At 41.1% G+C, this 23723-nt stretch overlaps 1 protein-coding gene across 1 annotated transcript; it reads right to left on the bottom strand.

The window, feature by feature from the left end:
* Positions 1-1927: 1927 nt before the first annotated feature.
* RND3 (Rho family GTPase 3) lies at positions 1928-21608 on the bottom strand. The gene is made up of 5 exons (XM_066280397.1): positions 21200-21608; positions 20624-20711; positions 8596-8705; positions 5553-5687; positions 1928-3915 (listed from the first exon to the last, which is right to left on the bottom strand). Exons 1-5 carry the CDS (start codon positions 21347-21349, stop codon positions 3664-3666), a joined length of 735 nt encoding a protein of 244 aa, XP_066136494.1. The 5' UTR covers positions 21350-21608; the 3' UTR covers positions 1928-3663.
* Between the last annotated feature and the right edge of the window lie 2115 nt (positions 21609-23723).

Genomic DNA, 23723 nt, shown 5'->3' with positions numbered 1-23723 from the left:
TTCCTTCTGCACCATTTCATTATAGCAGTATAAATGTGGGGTACAGATGCAGCTTTTGCATCGGTATTCCTGACTACAGGAAACATTTGGAAATGTTTACCACCAGCCCAGTATCTGTGACAATGTCCACGGAGATTCCACCCTAGTGTGGTGCACTGTGTGCTTTGTGACCATCTTCCTCTACTAGATCATAAACTCCCTGAGGCAGAACTTAGGATTTAAGGGCCAAGCCAAGAAGTGTCAGCACATGGTAGGAATTTAAAAATATATATGGTTAATGAAAGAATGACGAAGTAAAAACTGGAAGATTTAGACCAGAATGCTAATGTCAGAATAATCCATTAAAGAGAGGATACGCAGCTCTAAGAGTTTCAAGTCTTAGAGGATAAGGTGATTTTATTTTTATTCCTTCTATTAAGAAAGAATCCCCTGGGTTATTTCTAAATTTGCACTTGAGGCACATTCCTTGTAAGAATGAAATCTTCCCAGCAACTATTTCTGGAAAAGATTAGTAGAAGCATGAAAGACACAATTACAGTCTTAACTCAGAGTTTGAAAATCACCTTTTGGTATTTAAAGAGACATTAATCATGATCATTAATCAATAGAAAGGAATGTTCGCAGCATGCTTAGAATAAATGTTTGCTGAAGCAAAAAGTCAGCGGAGTAAAAGAAGGCATCCGTGCCCAGGGCTGAAGACAAATTTTTTTTCCTTTTGGTTTAAGAAATTAAAGCTGCTGGAAAGGAACAATTCACCAGAGGGAAACATCACTGTACAACTTGTAAAATGCTGCCAAGGTCAGTGGAACCTCAGCTGCTTTCCCCCCTGTGCCCAGTCATTGTTGAGAAACTCATTTCTTGCAAGCCTGATTTAGATATTATGCTTAGAAGTTACTCAACATCAAGGATTAGAAAAGTACTTTTATTTCCTTTACTACTCGCTGACCCTCTGTAATGTCAATACACTTTAATTCACTGACTCAGGCTAGATCCTTGGGTTTTCCCTTTGGTTTGTATTTCTGGGAATTTTTTCAAGCAAATAACTATACCTCAAGATTTCTAAAGCCACAACAACAACAACAACAAAAAAAACAAAACAAAAGAAGAGCCACAGGATGGTTTTATATGACATGACTGTACAGAAAGAATAGCCAAGTTTTAAAGTCCCACTCCAAGTATCTTTGGGCATTTATGTAAAATGTTATGTGTAAGAGTTTCAGCTAAACACAGAACCAATTGGGTTTATGGGGACCCAGGCTTCCCATGGTCCTAAACTATTCCCTGCTTCCTTTATTTACACCTTTTGGGTCACTGTGGGGGGCTATATCCTCTGTTACTGAGATGCAGCTACTGTACACAAGGCCATTTTTGTTTTGCTTTTTTCCCTCCCCTTATTGCTACAATAGCAGGGTCCTGGGTCATCTATACAATTGGCGTGTAGGAACAAAAACAGGAATTGCAAGATGGATGGCTGGGTTAGGGGCTGAGGCTTGGATCTCAGAGGGCAAGGGTGGCAACCCGCCTTGAATTCTGACATCAGAATTAAATCTATGACCTGAGACTGCATCAGACTGTGTCATTACTAGTGTCCAAGGAATTTCCACATTTTCTACAAGTTAATCCCAAGCAGTATCATGGCTCTCTCTATGATGAAATCATTTAGCTTAATTATGCTCCATTTTCTTCTTGTGATTTAAAATCATCCTTAAAACCTTTTATATATGCAGATTCATCTTTCCCCAAAAAGACTGTTGCTATTTCTAAGAATCCAAAAATCCCAAAGGCTACTAGGTTTGGAAATGTGAGGCCCAATTCTGTCTGTAATCATCTCTGTCACAGAACAAAATAAACAGCTGAACCAGGGAGTAGATCATAAAGGGCAGATCACATTTAGACAAAGACGTGGTTACTTTTTTATTGGAAGGAAAAAAAAGTATGTTTTAATAAATACTGCAGAAACATTGACCAAACAAACATACAAACTGACTTTAACATTAAAAAAAATGCAACCAAAGTTCTGCATTATAACAGTTATAACTTATTTTCTTTGTACAATATTTAAATACAGAAAGCACTTGCCAGCTATTTTGTAATACTGCCCAAAGCATAATGCTGCATCAAAGTGTATTATGTTGTTGGTAAAACGTCTGTATGTCGTGGGAAATGGCTGGAATGGTATTTTCTTGCGGAGACAAAACAAAGTGCTTGTAAGACATAGGAACTCAGTGTTGTCATTGCCTTAATCTCCTCTCCTGCCACAACTGAATGGGAACAACAGCTTCAACACTTCAAAAATGAAGCTTTATCATCGGAAAGAAAGCTCGTTTTCAACAAGCGCCAACAGGTCAAATCTGGTTTCTTCTTTGAAAGAAGGTCTAGAAGGAACTGGTCAAAAATATCTGTAAACTATTTTAAATGCTGATTATTTTATGTAACAACAGCGATCAAGTATTGAACACAGGCCTTGGCAGAATCTGTTAAGTGAGGTTTAGCAATCACTCTCTAGGAATGGCTAGCGAAGTGACTGTCAGGACGGCCTTGACGTAACTTCTGGCTAAAGAGTCTCTAAAGCTTGGACAAGAGGGTCCTTCTCTTATGTTCATTTAAAGAAAGTTAACTACACCAACAGATCATCAGATGCTGCCAACTTCGGAGCTTCATCCCCAAAATGACAGGCCTTTTTGCTTTGTACTCTTGGTAACAAGTCCTGACAGCTTTACTCACAAACTGTGCTTTCTGCTACTATTCCTTCATTATTTCCTCAGGTGAAAATAGTACCTACATTTTTTCCCCCTTGGATCATTCATTCTATGACATCAAACCAAGACACCTTTCATTTGACTGCATTTTCATCAACGATGGCAAAAAATATCACACACCCTCTTTTCTAAACAGCACACAAAAATATTACCTTGAGCAATTTACCACTTTTTCATGACAATCACAATGATAAACAGAACCATCAGACTGAGTAAAAACCGACACTTCTTTCCTATTTGATCTAGTCGGTGTTCGTAGTAGTGCCCGTCTGAGTATCTTGCAAGACTGCAAAAACCTTTCATGAGGACCATCTTGCGCAGCTATCTTCAGGAAGGCAAGATTTCAAAGCCTCACAAACTTCTCTGGATATCCCATGGGTCCTGATACAATTTCCATTTTAATGATGAGCTAGAAGGAAATTAGATCACATCCTCTAGAAAACTAAACGCTAAGGTCACAGTGCCAGTTCCCCAGTGAGGACGGTATATTAATATATACTTTTTGTAAAGGAGATTAAAACATTTAAAAATTAAATCAAAATAGAGATTCTTGAATAGATTACAACAAAGAAAACAATGCAAGCACCGTTCAGAGCGGGGTTTTTCTTCTCGGAGGTGCTCGCATTCCTGCTCATCTACCTCTAGCCCATTCGAATCTCTTTTTTGGCATATTTCTCAAGTCACACTTCAGAACTCTTCAATGTATTCGCTTCTCACCACCTGTTCTACATGCCGAACCTAAGGACAGGCGTCCAAAACGATGAGCATCCTTCCCAATGCCTCCTAAGCCTCCGGAATATGTGACTTTGGCTGCGTACTTCATTCAGACTTCACCTTTCTGTTTTGTTGGTGGTGTTTTTTTTTACACGAAATTTCCTTGTCCTCTTTAAAGATAACCGGAGATTCACATCACGGTGCAGCTCTTGGCCTTGTCCTTTCGCAAGTCCGTAGCGACCGCCGAGAGCTCTGGTCTGCCGGGCATGTGTGAAATCCGCTTTGTGGCCCTCTGTGATTTGTTCCGCTTAACGTTTTTATTTGTTTTGTTGACACACGCCAAGGTGGCAACATGAAAAATGTCTCTGACACTATTTTCTGACTGTAATGCTGAGCATTCAATGTAAGTGGCTGCTCCGATCTGTTTGGCCATATTTGCGCCCTGAGAAGTAAGGGAAGTAACTGTCATCAGTAATAAGTCTTTGGGGAAAGTGATAAAGTGTCTCCTGATACTACAAAATCATAACGCATCCAAAACGTTTCTCATGTTAACTAATTTTCCAAGTGTCGCTGAAAAAATATACCAGTTTTTAAATTTGAACTACCGCCTTTATTATTTCATAAATACCTGCAGTAAAGACCGAGGTACTACTGGAAAGCCCAGAGATGCTACAGGCCGGTCTAGTGTCACTGGGTCAACAATAAGTGAGGCCCCTGTGCAGCAGTTAGTATGAGGTGATTCAGAGAAGCAGGAGAGAATCTAAGGAGATGATTCATCTTCACGATCAAGTGTAACCAACAGTAACTAGATACTTTGGTTTCCCAGATCATAGCAAAGTAGAGTTACTCAGAGGATTCTCTCCTATTGGAAAGTCCACTGGATATCGTGACCATACAGGGTACACCCTGCACATGGCTCTGGCAGGGGTGATTTGGCCCCCAGCCTGGTTTAGCATGTCATGGCATGCTCAGTTTCTTTTTTCCTGAGTGTATATAGCACTTAAGACTAGTGAACAGGCTGTACTAAAAAACAGGAACAAGGGATGGAATACAGAATTAATTCTGAGATGTATCTAATTAACTCTTAGGGCCAAAATAAACTGAGGAAAGGAATCTTACTGTTGTGACATCTATAACTTAAGCAAACATAAAATACATAATTTCTAAACGTGGACCACACACAATCCAGTATATAGAACAATAGCAATGTGTGCATCAAAGCGGTTAATTAAATAACAAAATGTTTGTTAATTAGAAATGCAAGACAAAATAATGAATACTAAAAAATAATTCTAGCTCTTTAGAATCTGTTTGTAAGTTTTAAGAGAATACATTTCTAAAACCAATTCTCTGCTTTTCTAAATACTTAGGGGAAACACTTGAAGAAATGAGGACTCTCTAAAAGACAGTGTTACTTTACTGGCAAAGGCTTTTTCTTTTATTTATTGTGCTGCTGAGTGTAAAATAAGATTAACTTTCTTAAAGAGTATTACTGATTTTGATCACATTCCCTCTTAAATCCAGTGGGAATTACAGATATGTACAAGGTAGCCTATCACTCACTGTTTATATACTCAGTAATCAAATACCACATGATTATCCTACTAAATAACAGAGTGCTCATATTTTAAAAGTTCCCAAACTTGTCTTATCTATGCATATATATGGATAAATCCTTATATATACATAGTAAACCACTAAAAAAAAAAAAAAAAAAAATTAGAAAGCTTTTTGAGAGGGTCCAAGCATCAAAGTATCACAATTTCAGCCAAACCTTGCCCCAGATCACTTTGCAGCCTTGACACTCACTCGAGGGGCTGCTCTGGAGGAGCTCAGACACTTGCTGTCACGGCTCAGGCCCCCAAAGCACCAGCCCCTTTTAGCTGTATTTACAGATAGATGGTCCCAGTCTGGACACATGGTGTTCATTCTGCATCTTAGAAAACGGTCTTGCACTTGGACTTGACCACTGGTTGAGCCTTAAGAAAAGTGACTATTTTTATTTTATTTATTATGAGTGATTTTCCATTTCTGTCATTCTTTTTAAAATCCACATTGGCACACTGACAACATACATACCTGGTCATAGGACACTGGTGTCTGTCTATGGTTTGAGAGCTCTACTAATGTACTGACATCTGTCCGAAGATCAGATTTGCAGCCAACCATCAGCATTTTGGTGTTGGGACAAAACTCCTGGATTTCACCTTTCCACTATGAGGAGAAAAACGATGAAAAATTAACAAAGCGCTGACATTCACATAATGAAAAACAATTTCTCCACTGGCAGACACTGAAAATGGGACTCACAAAGGACATTTAAAAGGAAGTGTCACTTCAAATGAAAAAGAAAACTTGCATTTATCTCCTAAGTAGATATTAAGTTTTATTACATTTTAAAGTGGATCCATTAGGGAAGGCTTATGTGTATTATTATCTTTTCTCTCTTTCTATGACTCAGTATCTGTCCCTACAGCAAGAGGCTTGTTGGGTGTTGTCAGAAGGTAGCTTCAGTAATTTCTTAATTATTGGGGTATCTCTGAAAGATAAAAGTGCCTTAAGTATAATTATATACTATAACAGGTGATTACATCCTTGGATGTGTTGAGCTGACACTTCCTGGCATGGAGGGCTGGGAAGAAGACAGAGCCAACACAACCACAGGTATGCATTCACTGATCCCATCAAGAAGGATGGAGCAGCTGCCATGTCACAAAATCTGTATTGAGATTTCAAATAAACAGAATGTCTTCCTTTAAGGAGCTGCCATTTGACTGGCTAAATCAACGAAGACCACAACATGGCAAAGTCCCATCTCTTGGGCGATCAGGAAGGCATCTGATGGGCCTGTGGTTCACACGCCCTTGAGTTAGCTTAAAGTTACATACATTGTTAAATATTTCAATTTAGTTCAGTTGGGTTAGCTATTTTATGACCTAACAAGAATTATTAGAATCTCCAGAAATATCTGGAAAAGGATTCCTTTTTAATTGTCCCTTAACAGAGCAAATGCATGACTTTTGAGGTTTCACTTCCTCAAGCTTGAGATAAGAATCAGGATGGGAGTCAGGAGTTCAGAATGTTCACAGGAGAGCTCTGGCTCTTGGGGAGGAGGGATTGAGAGAGGCTGAGATCAGGATTCCATGCCTCCTGAATCTCCCCTCCCACACACACAGATGTGTATTAAGTGCTTTACTAACTACTGTGGTGGTTGTACAGATGACTAAGACATAACTGTGCCTTCCAAAAAGGAATGCACAGAAGTTGAAGGTGATGAAGTCATGTACATAATACTAGATCATAGGACATACTGCAGGAGTAATTTAAAAGAACACCAGAGGAGACATTTCCAGATCTACAGGTGTACCGTGGGCAATGAACTCTAGTCCCAAGTACACCGGTGGATTAAAAGGAGCACTATAGTTTCCATAAGACCCTAATTTATCTACCAATTCCTTCTTTCCTCCCTCCCTTCTCTCTCTCCTACCTTCCCCCCTTCCCTCCCTCCCAGAATTATTTAAGAGCATCTACCATGTGCTTGATGGCACTGGAGCAAAGAACTGGAAGGTGAATTGAAAAAAAAAAAGGATATGATCTATTCTGCTTTATGCTACTCTAACCTTCTTCAGATTCAAAGATTTAAAGGATTCAATTAATCAAAACAAACTATAGCAGGGGTTATCATGAGCCTTAAACCTCACATGAATGTAAAACACACTCATTAATATCTTTAAGGCTAAAGTCACTATTCATTTGGTCTCAGAAGATGAAAGCAAAATAAAACAAGAGTAAGGCTTTTCATCATAAATTATGCATAATCCAATGCTACATACATCAAGTAAGAACTCTATAGTGAATAAGCACTCTCTTTTATCTGCAGACAAGCACTAGACATGCCATTATATTGTTCTTCAACTGTGTAATGACTTTGGCCTCCCCTGCATGTCTAGCAATTGTTTACAAGCACGGAAGACAGGAAAGGTGTATTCTTGCCTCAATCTGACAAACATTAGCATTATTTGCAATAAATGAAAAATTACTCAAAATTGAAAGAAGTTCAAAAGTAAAATAGAGCCTTTGATCTGTTAAGAAATTCATATTTCATTGAGCCAACTGTGCTTGCCATGTTTAGTAAAGAGACGGTGATGACTCACCTTCAAATCCTAATTTGATAATGACACAAAAGACAAGCAATCAAAAGTGATAAGAAAATATAAATTAATAAAAACACACACACTGCCTTAGTCTGAACCATATTCTCTGTCTAAGCCTCAGTGCACAGAGGAGAGAGGCTGCTCTACCGATGGCCTGGTTCTTGACACCCCATGGTGCTCGAGGCCAGGACTGAGAAAACAACGAGTGGCTGACAAAGCTGGTCACAGTCAAGCGTGTGCCTTCTGTAACTACCTGGAGGCTGAGTCCTAGCCTAGTAGAGGCCAAGGAATGCTCCTTCCCCTTCCTCTCACTGGCCTTCTCAGTACCTGGGACCCACTTGCAACAGGCCCCCTTCTTCTTAACCTTCCCCTGGTTCTGATTAGAGCTTCCCTTAGGTCCTTTGTCCCCAGGAACCAGGAATGTGTTATCATCTAGAACATGTTTACAATGATTGCTTTTATTTGTATCTGACATCTACCTAATTCCAAGTCACTTTGTCTAATGTCTGGAAACACAACCCTCTTCCTCCTGTATTAGTTCTACTTCTGTTTCGAATAAATAACATCATTACTGAAACACAGCCTCTTTATTAAAACGGCTATTATTGCATTCATTTCACTGTCTGAGTTGAAGTCCAATGTAAACCTATAAACTAGACACAATCTATAGGGTAAATGAAGGAAGGAAGAAAAGAAAGAAGACATGCTTGACAGTAATCATACATAATTATTTTTAGCTGCATAATTTCTCCCCAAAAATAAACACTGAGGTTCTTTAAAGGGTATTTTGTTTCTTAAAAGGAAATAAAACTTTAAGCGGGTTCATCATCAAAACTGGTGACACATATGTTCTAACTGCAAAATATACAGCAGCGTATTAGCTGGACTGCTCGAGCCCCTGCCAAGCACGTGTTTCTATTTTATATCAGGGGCAGTACTGAACTGTGCCCTCATTCCCCAGCACTTGCCTTCTTTAGGACACTGTCCAGAGTCTCTGGTCTACTGATGTCAAAGCAAATCAGCACAGCATCCGAATCTGGGTAAGAGAGGGGCCGGACGTTGTCATAATATGGAGAACCTGAGAAGAGACAAAGATACACAAGTTTTCAGATGAAAGTCCATTGTCTGCCAGGGATTAACCCTGCCCTTTTGAGTTAAATTCCCTGAATATCACACGGGGGGGGGGGGGGGGGGGCACTCCCACCTCCTCTAATTCTTGAGAATGAATGCAAAAACCAGAACAAAGGCTGATGTAAATTCAAAGGGAGGAGCCAGGATCTCATCTCTGAAATCTGCACAGTTTAAGAGGAAAGCCCAAGGCACCTGGGTGAAGAGAAGAAGCTTTCTGGAGCCAGACAGCCAGGAATGCAAAGCCACCTCCACTACTGAAGGAGGGAGCAGGACTGCTTTAGGACTCTGTGCAGACTCTCCATTCATAAATGAAGGTGACAGTATCTACTTGGGATTAAATAAATCCAGGCAGGGCCTGGCTTTGGTAAGGGATCAGTTAAGTATTAACTATGGTTATGGTTGGGTTGGTACTATTATTGAAAGGTGAATGGCAGCCAGCACCAGAAATTGCAGCTACTTCTCTGGAAAGAGACCAAAACTCAAAATCACTGACAGTCGATGGGGTTGCGTGGACAGAGGGAGGGAAAGGTAGGTTCAGCTATTCAAAAAGAACCACAGTAAACAGCTAACTGTGCCACCCTACCTCAAAGTTACAAGTGTGGGTAAGCCACTGACCTTTTAGCTGGCTTACCCACACTTACCCCCGAATCCTACATAGCTTCTCTTCCTGTTACAACTACAGCATATAAAAATGCCACAATGGATCATGTCACTTTTTTATACAATTGCATCTCTGAGAGTGACGCCAAGGCGTAATGCAAGGACCTCGGCCGGCCTGACTTCAATGCAGGGCTCCCTGAAGGTTTAAGTTACCAGTCAATTAGTTTAACCATAGGACCTTCTAGTCATTTAGGAAATTTCTTCCTTTCCTTTAGGACTCCCAAAGGATGGGCAACGACATGAGGCCTATTATTACAAAATAGTGTTGCTATACAATCAAAGTTTGCCAGTGCTATTTATATTTTAAAGTCATTTTCAGTATTCTGACATTTCACAGGAATAAAATGAAAATCATTTTACTAGAGGAAATATGCATGTATATGTGTGTGTGTACATATGCACAGTTGACTCCAGAGTAGAGAAAGAAAATCTAAGCCAAAGTTTTTTTGAAAACAATTCCATTTTGACATCGCCATTCAATTTTAGCAGAAAAAACATGACATGCTGTCTCCTGATAAATCAAAACCTTGATAGTCAAAAAGTCGGGAGGAGAGAAAGACTAAAGCAGCTTTTAAAATAATCTTTTACATTTCTATCAAAACAAAAATTTTCAACGGGCTGCCCTTGAGATCTGGAAGTTATTGTAGTTTGGGTACATCATCCTTTATTCACAATATAGTCCGGGTTCCTAGCATTCTGGGGAACCCGGGAACACTGTGGCCTTCACACTAGCTGTTTTATGCATGGACAGGACAACTTCAAGCCAGGTGTGTCTACCAGTTAAGGGAGAAGGAAACGTTCTAGGAATCAGAAAGAAAGTGTACGACTAAGGATGAACAACCTAAGCTAATATTTTTCATGAGCTGCACCAACTCCCTACCCACATCTAGAATCAGAACCTTGGCTGCACAGACCGACAACCGAAAGACATTTTACAAAAGCTTAAATGGTTCAGGTTTTTATTTTTTTTTAAATCAAGTCATTTAAAATATTAAGGCATATTTGAATGAGGATTTCTCTGAAATGACATTGTAGCTCCTGCCTTTTCAAACTCTTAAAAGAAATGTGAAGGTAAGAGAATAACTCAGATAATTCACTAACTTAAGCAATATTGAGAGGCATCGGAAAGGAAATGACTTATCACTCTGAACAGATATACCATCTTTCTCTACTTGTTCTGTAAAGTTCTGAAGTTCTGAATTGAAGCCTCTCCAGTTTGTGTCCAAAGTCTAACTGCAACATAGCTGCTACTATGAACATTAGGGACTTTTTTTCCAAACATGGAGTCAGAAAATTCCAGATCAGAGTGAAAATCCAAATACCAGCCATGTACCCCAGACTTCCCCTGCTCTTTCGGGCCAACAGGAGAGGAGCTGCTGCCAAGTCCATAAAATTAAGAGTTTTCCAACAATGAGGATTGTCAGAAACCTAATTAGGCTTCAGAGATGTCCTTTCTTAGAAATCCACTCGCTTCCCAGTCTCAATCAGACCTGAACTTGGGAGGACAGGCGTCTCCAGGTGCCTTTATTCCTTCAGAACATTACTCGTGACAAAACGAGAGCAATCATTGCTAACCTCAGATCTGCAACTACTCTGCATAACCATGGATACCATCTTTTCCAAGTGCAAAATTTAGGAAAGATGGTGAAAAATTACAAAGATATTAAAATAGTATAATTAAAATGAGGACTACCAAGAAAATGGTTTCATCATTTAAGTCATTATGTGGCTGCAAAGAAGACCCTTCACGCCCTTTGTGTACTGGGTTTCCCTCCCCCACGCGAGATCAGCCACAAAGAGGATCTGGCTTTGTGTCCGCCTGTGTCAGGGCTGGAGAGTCCGGCTGGATTACTAGAATCAAGCAATCTGCTTCCCCTGCTTAGTGAGCACACCCAAACATCTGCAAAACTGAGACTGTCCTGACTAAAAATGGAACAGTTTGCAACTTCCACCACATTCTTATGGAGGTTTGTTTGCTTCTTTTTTATTTGGCTTACTATTTTGAATGAAAACACACATATGTATGTAAAGGTTCATGGAAAATAAACCACCTTGCTTACAGATATAAAGAGATAATTTTTTAAAGCTTTAACAAGATTTGCTTAAGAATGATCCTGTCCTGTTACTTCTGTGATTGAACAGCATGTTTTTAGATCAAGAGGAGTGTCCAAAGGTAGTAATAAAACTGACCCCACATTTATTAGTAATAAGCATAATTTGTCTAACCACTAACTGCAAGAGTAATTTATCATTAAAAGTAACAAGACCACTTATTCATCATATTTTTTGATGGGGTAAGGTTAAAACTCTTTTGGAGTAGGAAAATCTATTGTCTCTTTTTTTTTCCTAGTTAATAACTGATATAGAATATTTTTTTTTAAATCTACCTAACCAAAAAAATTAACAATTCATCAGCTAAGCAGGGCCTTCAAGACAAAAAAAAAAAAAAAAAAAGCTCCTGTGTTAACTTGACAGTGTTTACTCTGTGTTTAAGCACTCTGAGTTCTTCCCTGTTCTCTTCTATTGAAGCCCAAGCTACTGGACAAAAGAAAGCAAAGCTGAGTGCACAGTGTAATCACAGGCATGTGTGGTGCAATTCACCAGCCAAGAAAGGACGGAGAGGAATTCCAGGAATGGCCCTGTGAAGTGAGAAGCAATATGGGGAGGCAGCCCTGACACCAAAGTAAGGAGCTGCAAATAAGCCCGTTAAACAGGAACAATGCCCGCCCACATCCCTCCAGAAAGTCTTAAAACAGTCCGTTAAGCCAAAAAAGCATTAACATTTACTTCTATATATATTTTTAAGGAGGCAGGTGTAAATCTTCTAAGGTAATTGGGGAACTAAACACAATACGTACTAGAGAAAGAGCACTGAACATTTTTCACCATGTGGGAAAGCACTGAACTCTAACTGCAGTGTGCACAGTAGGTGCTGATCTATGTACCCTCGTCCCGAGAATGTGGTAAATCCAGTAAGTCTAGGTACTGAGCTTTCTTATTATGCCATGTGGGATTTTAAGCACACAGCACTATTCCAAAGTCCTTTCTTATTAACCTATCAGATCATAAAGGAAAAACTTCAGGAAAATCTGTATGGTAAAGAAACAACTAAACCACATATGTACCCTCTCCCTTCCCCATCTTTGCTTGGGTGTAGATTAGAATAAATCCACATTTGTGATTCTCCATAAATTTGGCAAACATCAGCAAAGTTCCACAAGGTCTTAGAAATGTCAGGTCATACATCTTTGTCTTCAAGATCATTACCTCTGAGTGAAAGCAGTATTTCAAGCCCAGAACACTCACCCAGAGCCTCACCCAGAAACTAATTCTGCAGACACATACCTGCCTGTTTACGTTATCCTTTCCCAAAGACAGAGCATACCATATATGTACATCATTAAATATATACGTAAGAAGATTCATGCCCAAAAGGGAGGCTTTATGGAACCTGTGCAAAACCAGTTCAAACACGTGAGGATCTACAGGTATCGGAGAGCTAAAAACTCCTCTAGTTTAATATACCATAAATGTGACCTCTTTGACTTGAAACTTAAGTTGGAAAACTTTCCATTCTCTTTTAAGAAATTCTTAACAAGAACAATAAAATTAGGAATGTTGTATATCTTTGGCAGAGAAAATAGGTTAACTTTTGGTATTTTCAGTGGCCACCAAGAGAAGATCTGCACCAAACAGCAGCTAACATGAGATGACCACCAGTTACCACTGGATCCAGTTTTTTTCACGCCACCTCCACTCAGAGTGAAAACTCCCAACCAGCAATGTCAACCAAGCCTGAGCAGAACTTTTGTCTGGCACAGTGTAAGACCCTGAGCTCTCTTTCCAGAAGTGTGCCCTGCAAACCATATGTGCAAATAGCAATGCATATTCCAATGACATTGGAATTTTGATGGGAATTGCATTAAATTTATATGTCGCTTTGGATAATATAGTCATTTTGACTATATTCTTCCTATCCAGGAACAAGGAATATTTTTCCATTTGACTCAGTTCGTAAAATTCTTTATTATCCTTCCCAAATGGAAGCAGGCTTACATTTAATAATTATCAAAGAAACTAAGATTGTGAAAGTTGAAGTCTAACTTAAGCTAATCTTGTTAGAGAAAGAGAGAGGACAGAGATTTACAAAGAAGCAAAAGACTTGTGGTTGCTTGTGTTATGACTACCAAGGACAAAATTGCAGAAAACCAGTTTGATCATAGGTAGTAATGATCCCTAGGAGCTTAAAGTTCCAAAACCAGGTTCAGCTCTTAAGTTTTTACCCTTAAACTCTGTAAGAGATATGAATGAAGACAGAACAGATAGCTCTAAGTTTGGACAGTGATTTTCAATAAGCACTATATAAAACTACATTGGGAGATTTGTCTACCACATAACAATTTCAATTTAAACTACAGATAAAAAAAAAAGTATAAATTCCCTCTCGAAGTCTACACCTGTCTCTAGCTCTTTTTAAATCTAATCCCCATTTAGCACTAGGTTTTCTCCAACCTTGCTTAATTATTGGTCATTCTAATGCCACCTGAAATAACCAGATGTTTTCTCATTAATCTAGTCTTCTGTTTTTGTTTTTTTGCATGTAAATATGATACCAAGGATCAATACTTTCTCCAGCTAGCTCATGGTACTTGGTGGGCTGTGCCAAGTGAATTAGTTGCGCCTCAGGCATTTTCTAATGCCCTGTGAATATCTTCTCAATTACTATCTATTGATAACTCTACTCAGAGACCCCCACACCCCTTTGACAAAACAAATTGCCATTGACATAGGACATAAGCTGCCTCAGAAGTTTGACCAGGTGTGGTGCACACTTCACTGGTTTTGAAAAGTGAGCCTGATGACATAGGATGTAGCAAGGTGAACTCAACTCACTGTGGGCTTTTCTCCAGGAAGTCAAGTATTATATGGAACACAAAATCTTTAATCTGTTACTGAAGGATAATGTCCTTTTCTTAAAAAAGATTATCCATATCTACTCTTATCCCTAAAGCTCTGTGACTTACCATAGTTTCACTTTAAATTGAATATTTGGATTCTTATATTTTTAAAGTATCTCAGTAAAACTAGGAGTTGAAGGCTAATTCTGTATTTACAGCTCCAAAATAGCAACCTTACTTCTGCCTCATTGACTCTCCAACTTTGTGTCTGCATTGCCCCAGAAATGGGAAATACTGATTCTATTTTTATAACAACACAGATGTGAACCCCTCTCAAGTTTTCATAAAATTTGTTCATAATTCCAGTTAATCTGAACCTGTAGAAGAAACAAAATACTCTTTTTGGGAATGTGCATCCAAAATTCCAATGTTATTTTTTTTAAAAATGGAACAAAAAATCATCAGATTTATATGAAACTATAAAAAATCCCAAATTAAAAAAAAAAAAAACCCAAATAGCCAAAGCAATCCTAAGGAAAAAGAACGAAGCTGGGGGCATTACAATACCTGACTTCAAATTATATTATAGAGCCACGACAATCAAAACAGTATGGTTTTGGCAGAAAAATAAGACACTCAGACCAATGGAACAGAATAGAAAGCCCAGAAATAATACCACATATATAGGGTCAAATAATTTAAGAATATAACTACCATATGACCCAGCAATCCCTCTACTGAGTATATACCCCCAAAACTCAAAATCATTGGTACGTAAAGACACATGCACCCCCATTCATGTTCATTGCAGCATTGTTCACAGTGGCCAAGACATGGAAACAACTAAAAGACCCTTCAACAGATGACTGGATAGAAGATGTGGTACATACATACTATGGAATACTACTCAGCCATAAGAAATGATGACATCGGATCATTTACAACCACATGGATGGACCTTGATAAGATTATACTGAGTGAAATAAGTAAATCAGAAAAAACTAATAACTATATGATTCCATACATAGGTGGGACATAAAAATGAGACTTAGGGACATGGACAAGAGTGTGGTGGTTGGGGGGGGGGGGAAGTGCACAAAAAAACCAGATAGAAGGTGACAGAAGACAATTTGACTTTGGGTGATGAGTATGTAACATAATCAAATGTCAAAATAACCTGGAGATGTTCTCTCTGAACATATGTACCCTGATTTATCAATGTCACCCCATTAAAAAAAAAAAAAAAAAGAACTGAGTCAACTCCTACAGATAAGGAAGAAATTATGGTGTTCTTCAATGAGCAATGAGTCCCAAGGCAGGGGGTTGGGCTGGACAATGGAAAACTACATATTAGAACTACTGTGGCCTTTTGCTAAGTGAAACCAGCTTTAGAAGCTCAGGCTTACCCCTCTATTAACAACTATTAGAGCACCAAAGATCAGACTGTTAGTATCTTGAGGGCAGGAGCTGTGAGTACTCAGCTTTCCACTGTCCCCTCCCTGCTCCCACAGCATCTAGCAGAGTTCATGCTTCATGCACACAGAATGCCCTCAAAATGCTTACCGGTTTTATAATCTTTTCTATATGTATTGCCTTGATGTGTTAATTTACACCTTAAATCACAAAAAGAGGGACCAGTGATCTCCTTTGAAGCTGCTTTTTTCTGAAATAATTATACACTAATCTCCAACACAGCTGAAACACTTCCACTGCTGATAAGAAATTTCAATAGCGTGCTTGTCATGAAGACTATCCTTTAAACTTACATACAAGCTACAAATAATACAGATAGGCTTACATTTGTAGGAGTTTGTCCTTAAAGTCAGGCCATGAGATGTTAAAATTTTTATTTCTTATCTAATAATGCTAGAAACTAATACAGGAAGTGCTAACTTTAGCAGAAGAGCCTAAAAGCAGCTTATATCATGACAAGATTCAAAAGTGTCTTCAATGAGACAAAAGCATAGTTATTGTAGGAAAATTTTAGTGGCAGAATTGAGTATTTTAAAACTAATATGCCATATATAAAGTGTGCGTTGACTTGTTTTGGTTAAAAGCTAGAATGAATGATTATTACTCCCTAAATCACATGTGCTGACATCACATTGCAATCAAATCACCTAAGAAAAGATAAGGTAATCCTTAAATGACTATGTTTCTACTACTAGTAGGTACTTGGCTCCTGCTACAAACTGCTTTCATGCTTGGCAAATATGGCAGATTCTGAAGCATGTGATATTTAGAACTACTTTGACTTCAACTTATCAGCTCCAAATGCTAAAACCATGGCCCATGGTTTTGCAGAAAATCATTGAGTAAATCTGACAGTCATTTGAAGAGTTTCTACAACTGTTAATAAAAATGTCCATCTTATCAACGAAAAGGGGGAGCTGGGTTGACTTTAAACAGCCTTCGACAGTGTGCACACTGGAGGTGGGAGGGCAGATCTGTCTTCTGCCTGAGGAGGGTCTATCAGCACTAGGGATGCCTGACAATGGAAATACACTGAACCAGGTGAAACAGGGCACTTGGGCACAAGAACCTCATCAGAAGTTGAATATGAGCTACACTAAGTGAGGAGAGTTTCTTTCTTCTCACTTTCCGTCCCACCTGGATTGTATTACTCTTTGGGGCAGACCTTATTTTATTAGCTCTACAGCTTAACACAGGGCCTGCACAAACATAGTAGGTGCAGAATAAAGGGAACTGGAGAAAGAATAAAGGCACTGTTAAATTTCTGTGCCTTAAGAAATGAGGAATGAATTATCTCTTCTCTTGGTGAAAAGAGGCCCCACATAGCTTACTCCCACTTGATGTTCTTTCCTATACCCAACTGGCAGAGCTTTGTTTCTGCATATTGTATGACTGCTGCGGGAAAAGAAGACCTCTTATGAGAAGCCTTCCAAGTACAGAAGCCAGATAAAGGAAGAATTGCTTTTGTCTCCTCAATGCCTGCCCCACTGCTAGGAGGCTAAACAGGACTTGAATGTCATTAAAAGGACAAGGTTTATGCAATCTCTCTTTATAAGAGAAGTTAGGCGCATATAACTTAGGCCTAAATAAATCTCTAACTTTCACCGAGTTTTAGAAAGGAAAAACTTTTTTGACATTGAGGACTTTAGAGACTTAGTTTGGATCTCATCTCCAGAGTTAAATTGATAACAGTTGGAAAAAATAAACATATCACGAGGCATAAGGTACATGCAATTATTTTCACAACCTGAACTAAACAAATGTCTCAGTGAGCAAAGAAAATGTCAAACATCTGTCAAAAAATCATCCTTTTTAGAAATTTACCATGAAAAGGTAAGAGGAATAGCAATGAAAAAATGTTAAGGACTGAAATGATTAGTTGCTGATACAATGATTCTTGCTACATGTATTTTTGCTCATGAATGACAAACCATTTTTGGTGGAAACAGTCTATTCTTAGAATTTAAGCAGTGCTTGGTAGCTGTTTAACTAACTAATATTTTGTTTCACAAAGAACATAATGGGGTTCTAACTAATCCCCTTATGCCTTTTTTCCCCCCATTTGTATAAACCTCAATTCAAAGATTTCATTATGGAATAATTTTGCAGTGATATTTTCTTAATCACAGTTTGTTCAAACCTTTATGTTTTAGTTAAATATGCATAGGTTTTGTTCCATTACATAAAAATACAAGTGATTATCTTACTATAGACTTCATTTCAGGTGATTATCTTTAATTTGATGAAAGGCAATGTTTATAAAGTTGCCATTCTCTGTGCACAGGTAATTTAGTGGTAATAAATGTCAGGAAATCTCATCTCCTTGGAAACTATGCATATTCATTTGTTCATGCAACAGATTTTACTGTGTGACTACTGTGTGAGACATGACGTTATGTATACAAACCATATAATTTGAATTAAATACAGGAAAATACCTGAAGTGATATTAATTCACACGTGTGAAGCATAGTTTCAAACTATAAACTGCCAACATTTTGTTTGTTGTCTAGCCTTTGAAAAACAATGTCTTTTTTTTTCTCCTAAAAAACGTCAATTTAGCCCTTTGGGCGCCTAATGGAAAAATCTCTGTTGGTGGTCCTGTGACTCTTGAAGCCCGAGAAAGGGCATGTATATAATCCAGCATTCTTATAAGCCTATCCATGCTCCTCCCCTACCCAAATGAGACTCAGTCCTAAACGCACCAGGAAGCAGTGGCTCTGCTCAGAACCTGGCCTGCTTTGTGGTTGGTGAAAACCCCAGCACAGGATGCCAGATCCAGTGGGACTAAGGACTTAAGCCAACCAACATCATCTTGGGAAACAAAAAGACTTGCTTGTGCAGTGCGCTAACGACTGGGAAGCAAACGACTGGGAGAGATACTGCACATTATCTAGCACTCTATCCCCTCTTTTTTCAGATGTTGAGACTGAGGGAGGTAGGGAATTTGTACACAGAAACCCAGGTAACCAGTAGCTAAACTCTAAACACAGCTTCCTATCAGCAACTGGATCAAACTCAGGGCCCCCACCCTAAATACTTAACATGCATTAGGTCCAAACAAGGGATGGGGGTGAGATGGGTGTTAGTACTGGTCCTAATTATTGGTACCAAACCAGCTGTCCTGCCCACCAGGTATAACAAATACCAGATACTGTCTGGGAATTAGATCCCATTAAGTACTGTCCTAGACTCGGTGACAATGCTGTTGATAGGAACTACTGAAGTAAGAAAAAACTCGCATTCTGTCTATGAACACCTTCCCTACAGCTGCGAGACTGTGTGTGCAACCCCCGCATCAAAACACAATGAGGTCCTGGTTCTGCTGCCCTTGGCAATGCTCGAGGAAGAGTCTGAATCTCCCGGGAAAGACAGTCGGCGCTTCTCACTGCAGAACTCGGAGCACTTGGCAGCGACCATGAGAGGCGCTCGTGCGAGACTTCCCGCTCGCCTTTGTGCACGGACTGCCTCCAGCGGCCCTCGCCTGTCTGGGCCCCTCCTCGTGCTCTCAAACCCCGACCCCTCCGGGACTCCGGAGGTTAAAGCCTAAAGCTGTGGAGAACTCGCACTGCCCAGGAGCACCGCCACGAGGCTACTCCCAGTCAGCGTTCCTCCATTTTGAGGCGTCCGCCGCCTGACAGCAAAACCTGCGTGTCCGCACCTGCGCCCTGGTTTTGCTGGGGAGTTGGCTCGGCTCGTCGCGGAGCCCCCAGACAGAAGCGCGGTGGCTCCTCCCACCCAGGCAATCTCCTCGGTCAAAACGGGCTCCCTCGCCCCCCCCCCTTCCCCGGCACCCGGATCCCATACTAGGATTCCAGGTGGTGCCCCCGACAATCACCGAGTTAGACCCCTCCGGGACCCCTAAAGAAGCGCGCTGGAAGCCTCCCCTACCACCGCGGGGTACCAGGCCCTCCCCATCACCGCCACGCGCCAGGTAGATGGGTGGGCGCGTGGGAAGGCGATAACCCAGTTTTGAACCCCAGACTCTTGAAAATAATTCACCACGAAGCCAATAATTCAACTGGACGGGAAGGTCAAAGGCGAACAGTGCCGAGGCGGCCTTGTAGCCAGGCGGGGGGTGATGCAACAGGGGTCAGGAGGGAATGGCAAGGGCGGGGCGGGAGAGAGCGTAGTCACGAGGAGCGGGGGAGGGGAAGCTGGGGGACTCGGATCTGCAGGTTGGCCCCCCGAACGGCCGCTTGGAGCGGAGACCCGGGATCCAGCCCGCCGCGCACTGCCCCGGCTGCCAGCGCATTCCTGGCGGTAGGCGTCACGAGCGCCGCGGCTGCCTGCGCGCACTTACTCCCTCCCCCCACTCCCAAGGGCGGGATCCGAGCGTAACTGCGTAGCTTCAGGGATTTTCTCTCACCTCCCACTTCCCACCACCCCCGCCGAGCTCCCCGCGTCCCAGATAATCAGTAGGTTAGATCCTGGATGGGTGCCCGCCGGAGCCAGGTGGTTGCGCGGTGGCGCACGCATCACCCCGATACCCAGCCACCTTGGCAGCTGCAAAACGACTGGGGCAAAGCCCCGCGAGCCAGCCGTCCCTGGCCACCTGGCTACAAGCGCTTCCCACCGCGGGGTCACCGTGCGGGCACACGGCGCTTTTCCTCCCCACTGCCCTCCCCTCTCTCCCACCAGAAGGGCCAAAATTTCCAACCAGCGGGGACCTTGGGAATTCCTCGGAAAAGGCAACATTAACGGAGGGGAGCAGAGCGCTGGTGGCACGCCGGCCGGTACTGAGAGCTGCCAGGCGCGCGGTCCCAAGACCCGCTCCGCAACCCGGAGCGTCTGGAAACCTGCACCAAGCACCACGAGGTTCGATGATTCTTACCTGAAGTATCCCACAGGCTCAACTCTATTCTTTGTGTGTCGATTTCAAAACTGGCCGTATAATTCTCAAACACTGTAGGGACGTAATTCTGGACAAACAAAATGGACAGAAGGAAAGAACGCAAAGCGGTTATCTTAAAATGCACGACACCGCAGTACACCCTTTGAAAAACTGCCTTCTCAATTTAAAACCCAATTTAAATTTTTTTTTTTAAAGGCACACACTAGATAGCACACTAAACATGCGTATGTAAAGTCCCGTCTGACTCCTCACTCGCCCCACCCGCTCTCCAAGACTTGAGGATTCAAATCTCCCCACCCCAGGTTCTGCACACAGGCCCGGACAAGTTTCAGAAGCTAACAGCAGAATGTGCGGGAGCGTCCCAACCCCTAAATTTTTCCTGCCCACTTTCCCTCTCCCGGCAGTCTAACCACGGGGAAAGTTGTAAGGGGTGAGAAAAAAAAACGGCCTAAAAAAAAAATGGGTGAAAGGGAAAAGCAAACGGAAATCCACCCGGAGACAGGAGACCCCACGCGCTCCCCCACCCCCACCCCCGCTCCGGCTTGCCACACTCACCTCGGGGAAGCAGTCTTTGGCGAAGACGTGCAGCAGGGCGGTTTTCCCACACTGACTGTCTCCCACCACTACTATCTTGCATTTCACGTTCTGATTAGGATCCATGATAGATTTACTGGATAATTTCTGACTGGCTCTTCTCTCCTTCATTGATCTTGTCTTATTTTCTCTTGAAACAGGAATTTTCTCTTAAGGGAAAAAATATATATTTCTCTATATAAAACACAGATATAAAAATAAAATCGCAAGGCTGGTGGGAACCCTTGAAGCGCGGCGCAGAGGAGCAGAGCTGGAGAAGCAGGCTCGTTACTCCCCTCCAAGTTTTATGCCTGACTCCAAGACACCGCGCTTCCCAAGTCCAATTCCGATCCGACTGCTTTGTTTCACGCTCTCTGCGCGGCTTTATACGCTCGGCCTTCCAATCCTCTTTCTCAATGAGAGAAGGAAACTGATCCGCCTCCTCCCCTTTTATGGAGCCTGGGAGCGAGCGCTGTCTGGTTACTTGCAGAAAATGTAAACAGTGCGCCCTCTAGGGTGACCGTGCGGGATCTATTTCCCCAACCAAAGCTCTGGGGGACAACTTGAAGACTCCAAGGACACTTTGCAGATGGATGGGACTGTACAGTCCAGGAGGAGATGGAAAATTGAATCTGTGTGCATATTTTTTTTAAAAAAGTTTCAATATGACTGATCTGCAGAAGTCACATAAACGTGTATGAAAGGAAAAACATTTGTCACCCAAGTTAAGACATCCTTATAAAACATAGGAAGCAGGTCTTGGGTGGGGAAGGGTTAAGTGGATGTTTTGGAGAAGAATGGTTTGTCTCAGGTATCTAGGCCATAAAACAGTAGCTAAGCCAGGTTATTTCAGACCGTGGTTTGCCTGGGTCACAGTAATAAATTGGCTTCTGATACCTGTCAGTTTCAGTCACTGAGGAGGAGGCAGAAAGATTTTGAGGAGTGAGCAAGGATGGTAGGAGCAGAGAAGAAAGAAAAGTGGAGAACACTCATAAATGACTGACAAAAGCCATTGGAAACTCAACTCTATCGCAATGGGTACAGAAACATTCAAGGTCAGTATTGCCCTTGTTGCAAAGAGAATGGGTAGGAGGGATTAAGTTTCTGCCCTTTAATTTCTTTATCTGTTGCCTCCCCCATCCTGGAATAGAAGCACCCTAGGCTGTACCTAGAAAACACATGCTCAGTTGAAAAATGCAGGTACAAGCCTCCACCCCTACCCACCCCTCCTTCATATCCACCCCCCTCCCTCACTCACCAACCTCAAAAGTGTCAGAGAGGACTAAAACTGGCCCATGTATTTGTTCTCGCTCTGTTGTATGCGAAGTTCTTTTTTTCCTCATCTCTATCTTATGTGCTCTAAATGGTCAAGCTTTGACTTAAGTAGTAAGAACGTTGACCAAAACCAACTTATCGATTCCCCTGTGAAGAATTCTAGGCTTGTAAATAAAAAGAAGATGAAGTGAAAAACCAGAAAGTTCAGTATGGCAGATGAGAAGGCACAATGAAAGATAGTTAAAAGCATGGATATAGGTATTAGATGCTATCACCATGAAGTCTCAGGGTTACAAGGATGATCTTCTCTTCCTTACAGAGCTGAGGAAACTGGAGGCCCACAAAGGAAGACCTTGATGTGGACTCAGTGTACGGGTCTCTGTTTACACCATGGAAGGCTGACACACAGGGAAGAGGATAGCTGATCCTGTTCAAGTTCCTAAAGCAACGTTGGCCAAAGCTTAATCTGCAAAACTTTAGTCCTCCTGATGAAAAAAAAAGGTGCCGTGGCTCCATTAGTGATGTAGACACTATGCTCACATCACTCCTTGAAGATGTACCAAGCACTTTGGCATGTTGTAGACAGAAAAATGTCTTGTAGAAAAGTACCCTACATAGCATGGTCTATTTAACCTAAACTCCCCAAATCAACTTAAGTAGAGGAAGCTTTTGTCAACTTCTGTGCTTGTTTACTTATTTGTCTAAGAAGCAATGGACTTAGTGACTTAGTGGTTGGGGCAGGAGATCACAAAGAGGCGTATTTGGGTTCTAAACCTCTTAATTTCTAGCTCTGTGACCTTGGATGTTAATTTAACCTTTGTAACCCTCAATTTCATCATCTGTAAAGTAGAAGTCATAATAATTAGTATGAGGAAATGTAAGCTAAGTTTGAGGATTAGTTTCTGGCACAATAAAGAATCATCAACCTATTTTATATTTTGCATATAACTCTTATTTGCACTGCTCAAAACTCCTCAATTTATCTTGGGAAATCCAGGCCTCATTAGTGGCCTCACTAATTGGGACTGAGAGAGTAGAGCCATCCTATATTTCCCTCAGACTTTTACCTTAAGAAGTTGCCCCTTTCTAGATATATGAGTTGACTTTCCACATTATTCAATTGATGTAGTCTGTGTTGTTAAAGCACTCTAACTACCAATAATTACCAATTATTAGGAACTGGCTGACAAGGAATAGAATATCTGAGTAGTTTAGCATATAAACTGGAACA

This window comes from Saccopteryx bilineata, chromosome 5 (assembly GCF_036850765.1).
Source record: "Saccopteryx bilineata isolate mSacBil1 chromosome 5, mSacBil1_pri_phased_curated, whole genome shotgun sequence".
Lineage (NCBI taxonomy): Eukaryota > Metazoa > Chordata > Mammalia > Chiroptera > Emballonuridae > Saccopteryx > Saccopteryx bilineata.
The sequence above is the reverse complement of the archived record's forward strand: the minus strand, read 5'-3'. Positions and strand labels throughout refer to the sequence as shown.

Coding starts and splice junctions, on each gene's coding strand:
- RND3 (XM_066280397.1), bottom strand. CDS start 21,349: ATGAAGGAGAGAAGAGCCAGTCAGAAATTATCCAGTAAATCTATCATG. Junction 20,712..21,199: donor CCAAAGACTGCTTCCCCGAG/GTGAGTGTGGCA, acceptor TTGTTTGTCCAG/AATTACGTCCCTACAGTGTT. Junction 8,706..20,623: donor GAGCCTGTGGGATACTTCAG/GTAAGAATCATC, acceptor GTCTCTTCTCAG/GTTCTCCATATTATGACAAC.